Source organism: Vulpes lagopus, chromosome 5 (genome assembly GCF_018345385.1).
Source record: "Vulpes lagopus strain Blue_001 chromosome 5, ASM1834538v1, whole genome shotgun sequence".
NCBI classification, from domain to species: domain Eukaryota; kingdom Metazoa; phylum Chordata; class Mammalia; order Carnivora; family Canidae; genus Vulpes; species Vulpes lagopus.
The window spans coordinates 114,002,136-114,015,791 of record NC_054828.1 but is presented as its reverse complement, the minus strand read 5'-3'; the positions used below and the strand labels follow the sequence as shown (position 1 = coordinate 114,015,791).

General features: G+C 38.4%; 1 protein-coding gene across 12 annotated transcripts in view; it reads right to left on the bottom strand.

The window, feature by feature from the left end:
* The window catches only part of DTNB (dystrobrevin beta), a 234,984-nt gene that overhangs the window by 73,336 nt on the left and 147,992 nt on the right, over positions 1-13,656 (bottom strand). For all 12 annotated transcript variants that reach the window (XM_041756399.1, XM_041756402.1, XM_041756393.1 and 9 more), the window contains exon 10: positions 3,118-3,195. In XM_041756399.1, coding sequence (XP_041612333.1) covers positions 3,118-3,195 — 78 coding nt within the window. The remainder of the gene's footprint in view (positions 1-3,117; positions 3,196-13,656) is intronic.

Here is a 13,656-nt window from a genome sequence, read left to right as displayed (position 1 = left end):
AGAAACTGTAGCTCTTAAATTTTTTCTGCATTTTTATTACTGTGTATGTTCTTGTCTGATTTAGTGATTTATGTCTTACACTGAGTTCTAAAGGAAACCTCTTATTTCTGGAGAGTAGCTTTAATTCCCTTGAGGGTTCTCTGCCCCAGTAGAGGAGGTCCTGTGACTGGGCTGTGGCGCTGGGTTCCTAGTTTTCATCAGACTCTAGAGACATAGGCCTGACGACATCCAGAGGAGGAAAGAAAAACTGATGAGTTCTTAAGAGAATAAATAGAATTCTAGATGGATATTTATACTGGTTTGGTAAAATGGGCCATGAAGAGCCAGATCTATGAATTACACAATTAATGTCCACATGTTACATCATGATCTCATCCAGAATATAAATGAAATCTCCTAAAAATCTAAGGACTAGATCCTTAGGATGGGAGCATCTTGTTCCTATATGGCTTCTACTCAAGCAACTAATTTTCTTGATAAATGACAGTGCTCGTTCTTCTTTTTTGGCCTGCTAAGGGCTCAGGCTGCCTTTGCTCTGCTGCTCAATCCCCATGCAGTCTGTGATAACCACCCTGAGGACTGACCAAGTCTGCTAAACTTAGTTGGGCTTGAAAGAGGTACTAGAGGGCAGCCCGGGTGGCTCAGTGGTTTAGTGCCACCTTCAGCCCAAGGCCTGATCCTGGAGACTCGGATAGAATCCCACATCAGGAGCCTGCTTCTCCCTCTGCCTGTGCCTCTCTCATGGATAAATAAATAAAAATCTTTAAAAAAAAAAGGGTGGCCCCGGTGGCGCAGCGGCTTAGTGCTGCCTGCAGCTTGAGGTGTGATCCTGGAGACCCTGGATCAAGTCCCATGTCGAGCTCCCTGCATGGAGTCTGCTTCTCCCTCTGCCTGTGTCTCTGCCTCTCTTTCTCTGTGTCTCTCATGAATAAATAAATAAAATCTTTAAAAAAAAAATCTTAAAAAAAAGGGATACTAGAGAAAATATTGACTTCAAAATAAAGTCTTAATCCAGGCTATCAAATACCATCCGAAATAACTTTAAAAAATGGTAGAGATTTTGTGACTGACAATCGCCACTGGCCACTTGATCCTAAACCTTGGGCTGAATACTGGATCATCCAGCATAAAGGCTGGCCTTCCACAGGAGCAATTATTATTGGTCCCAAGTCCCCTCTTTCAGTCTTCTCAAGAAATAAAATATTGTCTAGAAAGAGGTATCCCCTCTAACAGCCTCTGGTAGGAACATTCAGCTGTGGTCACCAAATGTCTGGTGCCTTAGTCACCAGGCACTTAGGACCTTCAGGGACTCAACTGACTCGAATGACAAAACTAGTAAATGAAGGGAACAACTCAGATGAAGTGAAACCCTAATAGATGGCATTGCTAACACTAACCTACCACCTGCAAGCTGACTTGTTTCCATAATCCACCTTAGCTTCCTGGTTTTGAAATGGAAACATCCCTGAGTTGCTATTTAGATTCTGGGTCTGGATTTGAATGCTATGGGTGTTTTAACATAAAAAACTAAGGACTAAGGCCAGCAAGAGTTGTTGTCATACCTAGGTAGGTGGGAGAGGTTGCATTGTTCTGTATCTTTCCAGAAGCTCTCCATTCTTCCTTGAAAGGGTATTGTAAATTACTTTTCTTACCTACCTGCTCTCTCACTAGTTTACTTCCTAAATAATGAAAACAGTATCTTAAATTCTCACATTACTGCACAAGGTAGACACTATTATTGTCGCCATTCTATAAATTTAAAAAATGAAGGTGCAAATTTTGTTTAAGGTCACATGAGTGTCAGGATTCAAATGCAGATGGCCTGGCTCAAGTCTATGTTCTAGTCAATGATATCACCCAACTCTGCCCCAAAAGAAGCAGTGTGGTTGTTCCCTACTGGTCGTATCTCAGGAAGGCTATGGGCAAGCACTCTTACCTAGTCAGTCTTGAGACTCTTAGTGGGTAGCACTGTATCATCAGGTCATTCTGACTGATTTATGTCCCTAACTCCTCTATTTCAGGGTAGCCTGACAGTGTACTCCTTAGCTTCCTCCAAAGCTCTCTCCCAAATGTACTTGAATGGTAAGAATCACCTGGAATACTTATTGTTAGAGGTGTAGCTTCTCAGGATCTCAGGAGTCACTGGGTCTGATGTGGTCCCAGAAAACTGTATTTTTAACAACTGACCTAGGTGATTCTTCTGGTCTTCCCATCAGTCAAGTTTGGGAAACAGTGCTCCAGGAGTTTTAGCCAATGGGAGCAAATACAGTTGATCTTAAGTATTATATATGTTAAGTCAAAGTATCACTAAGCAGAGGACACTTCTATAACTGAATTAATCCAACGCAATCAGTACATATGGCACGAAGTAGTTTTCTTCAGCAAGAACTTGGGGAGTCCACTGAAATGTCTTCGTTGTTTTGTTTTGTTTTCTTTTTGGATGATGACTGTTAGAAAGAATTCTTTAATGGCTGTGCCCTTGAGGGAGTTTCTGCAATGCTTTGATTATGGGACAGCTTAAATCAAACAGAAAGTAAGCCATTTTATAGAGTTCTTTTAAGTCCTGCCTAAGAGAATTTAGGAGAAGGGTAAATTAAATAAAGAAAAGAAAGGAGTACACCATTCTAGTTCCTTGTAGGACCCTAAAGGAAACTACTTGTATAACTAAGAGAGAGACTTAGGCTTTCCAGTTAAATGTTCATGAATCATATACAGAATGATTTAAGAGACTATCAGGGATTAATTCAATTTACACAGTCTCATCAGGAAGCAGAAACAATCTTTGACATTTACAAAAAACAAAAATGCAAAATTGTTGAAATTTGTGGTCATCAAAATATTGTTTAATGTTAAAAAAACAATCTCTCAAGTGCCTAATCTGCTTTGACACTATATCCAACTGCCTGTCACAAATGAAGAGTTTCCACCCCAGGCATCACTCACAAGCAGACTCCTTTGGTTGCTATATTTATGAGTTAGTAGGAAAAAAATTAGAAAATAATACTAAAAGACAGTTAAAGGAGGAGAAAGCAAGCCCATCCTTTCTGTCCCATGGAATGCTCTGCTTCCCAGGCCAGGACAACTCTGGGCAGTGACTGAGGCAGGAACCCTACATACCTCTTGGTGGGGGTGGGCACTCCAGAGGACATGTGGCTCACCATGGTGTCATTCATATTAGCCAGAGGGCGAGGCGGGCTGAAAGAAAAGACATTTACATTATATTAATAATTACCAACATGACCGAGGGAAACAAATGAAAGAGTGATAAGAGCAAAGGAACCAACTATCATTCCTCCTGATAAGCACAGTGGGAGCCAAGGGAAGGAGGGGTGGGAATCAATATGCACAGCCCAAGCAAACTCCACCAGATGGGTTCTCTAGTTCAAAGCCAATGGACCACAACGCTATGCTGTATCAGGAGGAGAGACTAGTGAAACACACACACACACACACACACACACACACACACACACACACACACACGACAGGGATATAACTCCGCTGGCTTTTGTTTCATAGTTCAGTATACAAGCCTGAATTGCTACTTAACATGCAGTTTCTCTGCATTTTAGGTGTTTCCAGGGTTATGAGGTGTTTGATGTTTGTGGTACATTATACAGATCACAACAGCAATGTGTATGTTTTTCCTGATTTGGTTAGAGTTCACTGTCTTCCCTTGGATTTAATTTCCACACTTTATACCAAAACAGACTGTAAAATGTTAAATTCTCTTATTAGTCCTTTACTAGAATCTTAACAATTAACCCATACCTCATATTTATCCTCTAATTAGAACGCTTTCTTTTATAACCTAATCCAAATTTACATTTGAAGGTAAGTGTATTTAATAACTGGTCTTTAGAGCTGGTTTTCCGGAGTCAAGGTCAGTTGCTCTCTCTTGGAGAGTCTTAAATGAATGAATCCAAACTTACCAAAAGGAATCTATGATTTTGCCTTTCAGCCATCTTCAGCTTCTCTCCCTCCCTACTAAGTTAGCTACAAAGGGTTTCTGTCTTGCATTTGGAGCCACATGACTATTGCTAAATATTACTCCTGGGAAAACTCTCACTTCCTCTCCTGAATTGAAAGTACTTTTCGGAGAAATATGTCCATCAAAGCCGAAAAGTGAAGCAGAAAAGTCCTTCTCTCATATTTAGGTGCTTGGGAACTAGCTCCTGGTTTCTCCTTATAGTTAAGTGCTGACTTAATTATGTAAAGTGTTTTTGTAGAGGTTATACTTAGCAAGTCTTGGTGAATATTAAGGGACAAGAGCCTTTGCTGTTTTGCAGGTTTTATAGGACACTCAAAAAGAGAATCAAGGGAAAATGTTCTGGTAAAGCCAACCTATCTAAAGGAAAGGTTAAGAGGAATGGATCAATCTGTCTACCTACCTGTGTACCTACCTACTTACCTATCTAGCTCTATATCTGTCTATATATACTCCTCCCCCCCCTTTTTTTTAAACCCAATTTCATTTCTGGGTAGGGAAATATATGATTTTCCATCTAATGGAGAGGATGAAAGATGGAAAGTAATTTACAGAGAACAGATTTAGGTCTCTTGATTTTTATGCTATAGCACTATGCTTATTTTACACATTCCTCCCTTTATGTGACAAGTCACAAAGTAAGACATTCAAAACTGAAATATGCCTTTCTAGGCTAGAATTTAATTCCACATAATTTATCTCCCTACCTATCTTCCAGGCTGATATCCAATATTGCTCCCAAACTTTTAAGCCTATTAATGCTGGTGGCTGTGCTGAGTTATAATCAGTCAATCAATTGTTTTGGACTAATAATAAAAATAAACATAGAAATTAACTTAATTTTAGTCCTAAATTTATATTTTTGCCTCTAGTCCTTTTAAATCAATTGTCCAAATGGAACAAGGAGACAATTCCTATTAGAGAAACAAATCCAACACCACAGCTTTTCATGCTTGAGGGCATCAGAAACATTTTACTCCTGAAAATAGAATGGGCTTTGCCTCTTTAATATATTATTATTCGTAACCCATTTCCCAAATAAGATAAGGACACACTCAGGTTGCTTTCAGAACTAATGCAGTTACCTAGTATTTTTCAATATTCAAGATACCACTACATTCAATTTCCTGTCTGATATTCTTAGAGGAAAAAAATGACAATAGAAAAAAAACTTTTAAATATTTTTTACACATGGATCCATGTGATAAAATTTCATGATTTGTAGTATTTTGTTTAGTCTGATGCCACAAAAGTCATTAATTATATCTATCTCTTGGCAGATATCATACTCAATTATTATCTTAGAGCACACATATCAAAGCCTCTTCTCCAATATTCAGAACCAGATAGTAATGATTACATTGTAAGTTGGTGGCTAATCATAATTACCCCCAAAGTTCATAGTCTTTGTGAACCTCAAGCACATTTTGCTAGAGTAATAGGTGCTATGGGTTTGCAGTCCAAGATGAAAGAGGCATTTGAAAGCATAAAGGGGGTCTTTACTATAGGATCTACCACTAGACCCACAGTTCAGTGTGAAAGCCAACAATTTAGATGTGGTCTTGGAAGATGTAATACAACATGAATGGCTTCTGGCTTAAGAAAATTTTTTTGTAGTTCCCTTAAGATGGCAGAAAAGAATGCCTCCAGGTGTGAAACAGACATTTTGTGAAATGGACATCTGTACCCATTACAGAAACTTAAAAGGAGAATCAATGCAAGTCACCAGATGAGTTTTGTTGGTCTTCTTTAACATTCAAAATGTGTTGGAATGTGAACTGGTGCAGCCACTCTGGAAAACTGTGTGGAGGTTCCTCAAAGAGTTAAAAATAGACCTGCCCTACGACCCAGCAATTGCACTGTTGGGGATTTACCCCAAAGATTCAGATGCAATGAAACGCCGGGACACCTGCACCCCGATGTTTCTAGCAGCAATGTCCACAATAGCCAAACTGTGGAAGGAGCCTCGGTGTCCATCGAAAGATGAATGGATAAAGAAGATGTGGTTTATGTATACAATGGAATATTACTCAGCCATTAGAAACGACAAATACCCACCATTTGCTTCAACGTGGATGGAACTGAAGGGTATTATGCTGAGTGAAGTAAGTCAATCGGAGAAGGACAAACAGTGTATGTTCTCATTTATTTGGGGAATATAAATAATAGTGAAAGGGAATATAAAGGAAGGGAGAAGAAATGTGTGGGAAATATCAGGAAGGGAGACAGAACATAAAGACTCCTAAATCTGGGAAACGAACTAGGGGTGGTGGAAGGGGAGGAGGGTGGGGGGTGGGGATGAATGGGTGATGGACACTGAGGGGGGCACTTGACGGGATGAGCACTGGGTGTTATTCTGTATGTTGGTAAATTGAACACTAATAAAAAATTTATAAAAAAAAAAAAGCAAAATGTGTTGAATACCTTGAGCACATTACTAGATTTTCTACACCTTCCTCTGGTGTAGAAGCAAGGTATCTTTAGACTCTAATGAGTTCTGTGATACCCAAATGACCACCAACCATCACCTGGTACAAAATCGGGAGGTTCCTTCTTTGTTCATAAGACATGCCAATTTTTTGATGAGAAGATAGAAGTAGATGGATGATAAGAGATAGAAGTAATGTGCTAGGCAGAAGAGGTGTAATAAACTTATTTAGGTTTCAATTTAATAAGGGGCAAAGTGAAAAATACACCTTTAAAAAGAAATGTAAATAACAAAAATGTTTTATTTTTAATTTTTAGTTTTTTTTTTTTTTTAATTTTTTTTTTTTTTTAATTTATTTATGATAGTCACAGAGAGAGAGAGAGAGGCAGAGACACAGGCAGAGGGAGAAGCAGGCTCCATGCACCGGGAGCCTGATGTGGGATTCGATCCCGGGTCTCCAGGATCGCGCCCTGGGCCAAAGGCAGGCGCCAAACCGCTGCGCCACCCAGGGATCCCAATTTTTAGTTTTTTTAAAAGAGTTTATTTTGAGAGAAAGAGACCACTTGTGAGTGAGCACATGAGGAGGGGGAGGGGCATAAAGGAGGGAGAAGCAAACTGGTGGCTGAGCAGGGAGCTGGATGCACACTGGGCTAGATTCTGGGACCCCAGGATCAGATCTAAGCTGCAGACAGCCGCTGAACCAATTGAGCCACCCAGGCGTCCCATAAAAATGTTTTAATTATAAAAAAAAAGAATTGTTAAAATTACAGATAATTTTACCTTCTAAAAATAATAATGATGTCTTTTTTTTTTTTTTTTTTTTTTTTTTATGATAGTCATACAGAGAGAAAGAGAGAGAGGCAGAGACACAGGCAGAGGGAGAAGCAGGCTCCATGCACCGGGAGCCCGACGTGGGATTCGATCCCGGGTCTCCAGGATCGCGCCCTGGGCCAAAGGCAGGCGCCAAACCGCTGCGCCACCCAGGGATCCCTAATGATGTCTTTTTAATCCTTAAGGCTGGAGAGGATTTTCTGACATAGGTCTTTAATTTACCACTAAGCCAGAGTGAAAATATAAAGTTAAGCAAAATTTCTAGAGGGCAATTTGGCTACACATCCATCAAAGATCTTTAACGATGTTCATTTTTTTTTAAAGATTTTATTTATTTATTCATGAGAGACACAGAGAGACAGAGAGACACAGAGACAGAGAGGCTGAGACACAGACAGATGAAGCAGCAGGCTCCATGCAGGGAGCCCAATGTGGGACTCATCCAGGGTCTCCAGGATCAAGCCCTGGGCTGAAGGCAGGCGCTAAACCGCTGAGCCACCCAGGGATCCCCCACGATGTTCATTTTGACTCAGCAATTCCCTTTCTAACAATCTATATTCCAAGGAATTAATCAGAAATGCAAAGATAAGTTTGCATTTTAAAACATTTACAGAAAATAAAATTAAAAAATAAAATATTTATGGAAATATTATTATTTCCATATTATTATTATCAAATAAGATAATTCTGGAAGAAACTTAAATGTTCAAATATGAAGGAAAGGAAAAGTAAACCCTAGTATATTCATAATTATAGGATATTATGCTGTCATTAAAATATAATGCTTATGAAGATTTCCCAAGGGCTTAGCACTTAAGAGGTTAAAAAAGAACTACAATAATAACTAATAATTGGGACAACTGGATGGCTCAGTGGTTGAATGTCTGCCTTTGGCTCACAGGATCCAGGACTGAGTCCCGCATTGGGTTCCCTGAGGGGAGCCCGCTTCTCCCTCTGCCTATGTCTCTGCCTCTCTCTCTGTGTCTCTCATGAATAAATAAATAAAATCTTAAAAAAAAAAAAAACCACAGTGTCTGATAGGTATGCATCATTCAATAATTGTTAGTTATTATTTTTTTATTTTATTTATTTTTTAAAGATTTATTTATTTATTCATGACAGACACACACAGAGAGAGAGAGAGGCAGAGACATAGGCAGAGGGAGAAGCAGACTCCCCTCTCAGGGAGCCCGATGTGGAACTCGATCCCTGAACCCCAGGATCACGCTCTGAGCCTAAAGCAGAGCTAAACCGCTGAGCCATCCAGGCGTCCCAGACACCATGTTTAAAGCTTTAAGTATATTATTTATTTTATCAGCACAGTAACCCTGTAAAATAAAATTATACATACAATAGCACGGTTTCAGCTAAATAACAGATAATATTATAATATAACAAGTGTAAAACAAAAGTATCTGAAGGAAATATATCAAAATGTTAAAAGAAGTATATTACAGGTAACTTTTTATTGTCTATTTATACTTTTCTGTATTTCCCTAAGTTCTCCAGTTTAATTTTTCCTGAGTTTCAGAGAAAAAGGTGCTTAATGTAAAAAAAAATAATAATAATAATTATAAATTGGGAAGAAAAAGACAAAAAGAAAAGGGGCACTGGGGTGGCTCAGTCAATTAAGTGTCTGACTTTTGCTTTTGGCTCAGGTCATGACCTCAGGGTTTAACGTGGAGCCCCTCATCAGGCTCTGTGCTGAGCGTGGAGCCTGCTTAAGATTCTCTCTCTCCCTCTCCCGCTGTCCCTCCCCATCTCTCGCCCCCAAAAGACAAAAAAGGAAAAATAGAAGCTGTAACACCACCACTGAGTCAAATCCTCTAAAGTGAGCCTGTATTATTTTTGTTATCCTTAAGGAAAAATACTGAAGGAAAGTGTTTAATGAATTGAGTCTATTTGTAGACAAAAGACCTTTAAATGATTTAAGTAGATACAAAATTGCACAATCCCTCAACATCCTTACCATCACAACCCCCTTAAGAAAGTCAAGAAAACATATTAGATCAGGCCACTTTGTCTCCTCTACCAGACTGTAAGAAATTTGTGTGTGTGTGTGTGTGTGTGTGTGTGTTTTATCATTATATTTCAATTACCTGGCTGAGTATGAGACATGGCACAGGTTTCCAGGAAATATTTGTTGGTCATAAGTTAGCACCATGCTGCGGAATGCAGAGGAGTGCAGAGCATATGAGAAGTAATCTTTCTGTTAAATTCAGCTGTGGTGAGACTATTCTCAGAGCGTGGAATAACGACATTATTAGCTGATACATTTGGTAAATATATTTGTGTTGTTTGCAGCCACAGCAAGTTCATTTATGACTTTGTCATAGAATCAAGAGAATGGGGTGTCTTTAATAACAATGACAATACTTGTTGAGTGCTTAATATGCATCACACTCAGTTCAAACGTTTTCCAGGGATTCACTAATTTAAACCTCACAACCACCAATGAGACAGATATTAATTTTATTGTACAGATGGAGACACCAAGGCACAGAGAGAAGTAATCGACCTGAGGTCACAGCCAAATTGGGGCAGAAGTAGGAAACAAACCAAGGCAGTATGGCTCTTGTGTCTCTGTTCTTAATTTATCATTACAGTGTAGTATCTCTACTACTTTTGATTACGGTGCTTTTAGAAAAGCTTACTTAAGATTGTTTAGTCTACAAAGGCATGGTTGTTAGATCATAGTTATTAAAAACTGCTTCTATAGGAAATAATCTATTTCCGTAGGTCAATTTAAAAATTGTTTCTATATAGGAAGGTAAGACAATATACCCCTGGAGTATAGTTTTGGGATGATTTATTCTTTCCCCTATCGCATCATTAGAGCTCTGTGTTATGAATGCCTATCTGAACTCAAACCATCTGGCTGCAGAGCTCCTATCCTTCATCACCTCTAGGCTGCTTCAAGGAAAACCAGATAAGCTAGTATAAGTTGTTTCTTCAAAAAACAGATCTCTAATTTATTATGATGAATTTAAAATCTAATCTTAATTTCAAAGGTCTTGCGGATTCCTCATCTCAGCCTACCAAAACAGACATATTAAATGAGCAAATTATCTATTATGTCAGTCAGACTGTTGATTAAAAAAAAAAAAAAAAGAGTTTAACACTGGGCTCAGGACCAACATTGAGTGTAATTACTTGTTTTGGTTTTCTAAGTTGACTTAGATCCAGAGGTAAATACTTTTTGGGTAGAACTTCCTAACCAAAGATGTGAAAATAGGATGTTGCTTGTTTAAGCAAAATTGCTACTTAAAAATTATGCATGAATAAAGGGGTCATGAACAAAGCCAAATGAAGCCTGAGAGAACAAGTGAGATCCTGGGCACCTGTGAGTACTGTCACTTTTCTGTAGTCCCTTTGACAGATCCTCTTCTATAGGAAGTCACTCAGAAAGGCAGATACTTAACCCTACCCTAGACTTTTTTTTTCTTTTTTTCTACCCTAGACTTCTTAAAGAATACTTGCTCATTATCTTGCTCTTCCTCCCAGAATATTATTTTGTTTATAGAGGTTAAGGCTGAAGCTCCTCCAATTCTCTTTTACCTTGACAGCTACCTGCCAATCACATGCTTGGGGACTTTTTACCAGATTTTTTGATCTGTGTATTACTGTTAGTATGAAAGGGATAAAGATTCTATTATGCTTATGCTTTCATTTACTTGATCACTGCCTATAACAATGCCTTACATACGAGTTACTTATCATTTTAGTTAAATATTTTTCTAGCCAGCTATTTGCTTAATTCTAGATACCTGTGTTGCTTCTGAAACGATCTTCCCTACTCACTTTGGTCATACTATTCTCATCTTTAAGATTATGCAGATTTCACCATACTTTAAGACAAATTCAAAACTCACCTTGTAGACAGACTACTTTATTCTTTTAGGCTTCTCATATCTTTCAGGCAAGTTGTTCTTAGCCCCTGCTTTCAAGTTTTCCCCCTAAATACCAACCTGGAATGTCCTTCTTCATAGACTTGGCAAGGTTATACTCTTTCTCACTTCTCTTATCAGAGAAATGGCTCCTAAAATTTCAGGATCTCCACAGAGCCCTTCTGATTATAGCAAACTCCATTTAAATAAATAAAGACCTTATCAATATACAAGCAAAGTAAAATCCATGCCATATTCATGCCTAGCACTGTTCTGGGCTCTGAGAAAAAGCTAAAAACAAAACAAAGTGGAAGGCTGTTTCTGCCAACAGGAAGTTTATAAACCAATCAGTCTTCGTAATCATAAGTCATCACAACAAGAGGCACTTAAGCTTCAGCGTAATTCTTAGGTCAAATGTCGTAACATATTGTAATTCTTAGGTCAAATCTGATTTGACAATTATCATTTACAATAAAAATGTAAAATCATTTATAACAAAGAAAGACATCTTAATTATTTCCAACAATTAACTAAATACCGGTACAACAAAAGAGTCAGAAAAATCCTATGAAGTTAGAAGATTTGCTGTATATTTTACAATTATTTCTTTGCTTTTAGGATACTGGAGAGGGCTAGGAAGGGAAGGGGCAGTGAACTAACATTTGTTGAGTATGAATATTGCATTAGCATTGAGCTAGGTCCTCAGGTACATTATTTGAATTCTTGCTACTACTCATCATGGTATTTCTATTTCACTAATAAGGAAATAAAGGTCAAAGAAGAGAATTAACATGCTCCAAGTCCCAAATTGGTAAGTGGCAAAACCAGTATCAGAGCCTACTTTTTTCCAGTTCTAATTCCACTGAATAATTCAAATCCACAGACCTCCCATCCTACACCAGGCATCCCTGTATATCCAAATGAAAATTTCAGATTAGAGCTCTCAGGAAAGCATAGGATTCAAATCTAACTTGGTAGTTTAGGGGGGTAAAAAGGAATTTACTGTGTCATCACTAAATGATAACTAAGTTCGCAAGTAAATCTCACGAAGGGTGGGGGTGCAGGACACTGGAATGTCATTAGGACATTGACTCTTATCTTTGCTGAGATCTCCTTTTGGGTCAGAGTCCACACTGATCTCTCAGCTTTTTTACGCTTAACGAGAAATAGTTTCTGCCTAATACTGTAGCTTCGCCACAGGAGAAAAAACCCTCTTCTCTCATTCCAATTGGAAATTCCCAGAAAACAGGGCAGCCCCGGTGGCTCAGCCGTTTGGCACCACCTTCAGCTCGGGGTGTGATCCTGGAGGCCCGGGATCGAGTCCCACGTCAGGCTTCCTGCATGGAGCCTGCTTCTCCCTCTGCCTGTGTCTCTGCCTCTCTCTCTCTCTCTGTGTCTAAATAAATAAATAAATAAATAAATAAATAAATAAATAAGGAAATTCCCAGAAAACACCTTGAGTCATCTGCCTCTCTGTACACGAGTGCCCAATACTTTGATTAGTAGTACTTTAAAACAACACACCCAGGGTTGAAAGGGGACCAATTCTCCAAAGAGGTTATTGTTCCTAGAAAAAAAGGCTATAGAGCAAATCAATGAAAAATATTCACTTAATAAAGATTAACTTTCTTCAAAGTAAAGTGTTAAGTGGCAATGTCCAGGATTTAGGTACTTTGGGATCTCTGCTGGGGTGAACAGCCTAGCTGAACACTGCTGCTGTAGGATGAAGACAGTATGTGTTCCTCTCTCCTTTGTCACTACCCTCCAAAATTTAGTAGATTCTAAGATCCCTTTTATCTCTATGATTCTGTTACTTTCTCAAAAAGCACTCTGCCGCTTAAGAACAGTTATGACAAGTGCAGATCATTTTTATGCTCCTTGAGGAGCGTGATGTTTTGCTCTTTTTTTCCTACATATCAGACCAACCAACCCATTATTTCACTATATTCTATGGTTATCTGCCAAAGCAAAGAAGTGAAACAAAGCTGCCTTTCGGAAAACAGTAAGGTTAAAAAAAAACAAAAAAAAACCTATATGGTATGGTAAATGTAGTTAGTATAAATATAATGTCACACATTAACAATCAAGCTTCTCTAACCTTCTAGGTTAGTACATATGATATTGGTCATTTACAATTATTGAACCAACAGAGAGATTTAAATTTCCAAGCCAACTACTAATCTAAACACTACTGCAATTAATTCATCAATGTAAAAAAGACCTATCGACAGACACACATGCTTCAATTTCTATTTCTAGCAGTTCATCATAGCCATTTGTGGTATAATACTTATAATGAAATATTTCTCAGGAAGGAAAGGTTTACCACAAACACATTCTTATACAGAACTTTCACCATCAGACAGCAGCTAGAGACACCCTAAGGAACTCAGGTATCTTGCTCTGACGCTGAAAAAGGGCAGAAGTATAAAATGAATGACTGAATTGGCAAGTTACTTACTACTATTGCTCAGTTTAACATTATTCTATTGAAAAAGCAGGGAAGGGATCTACAAGACATA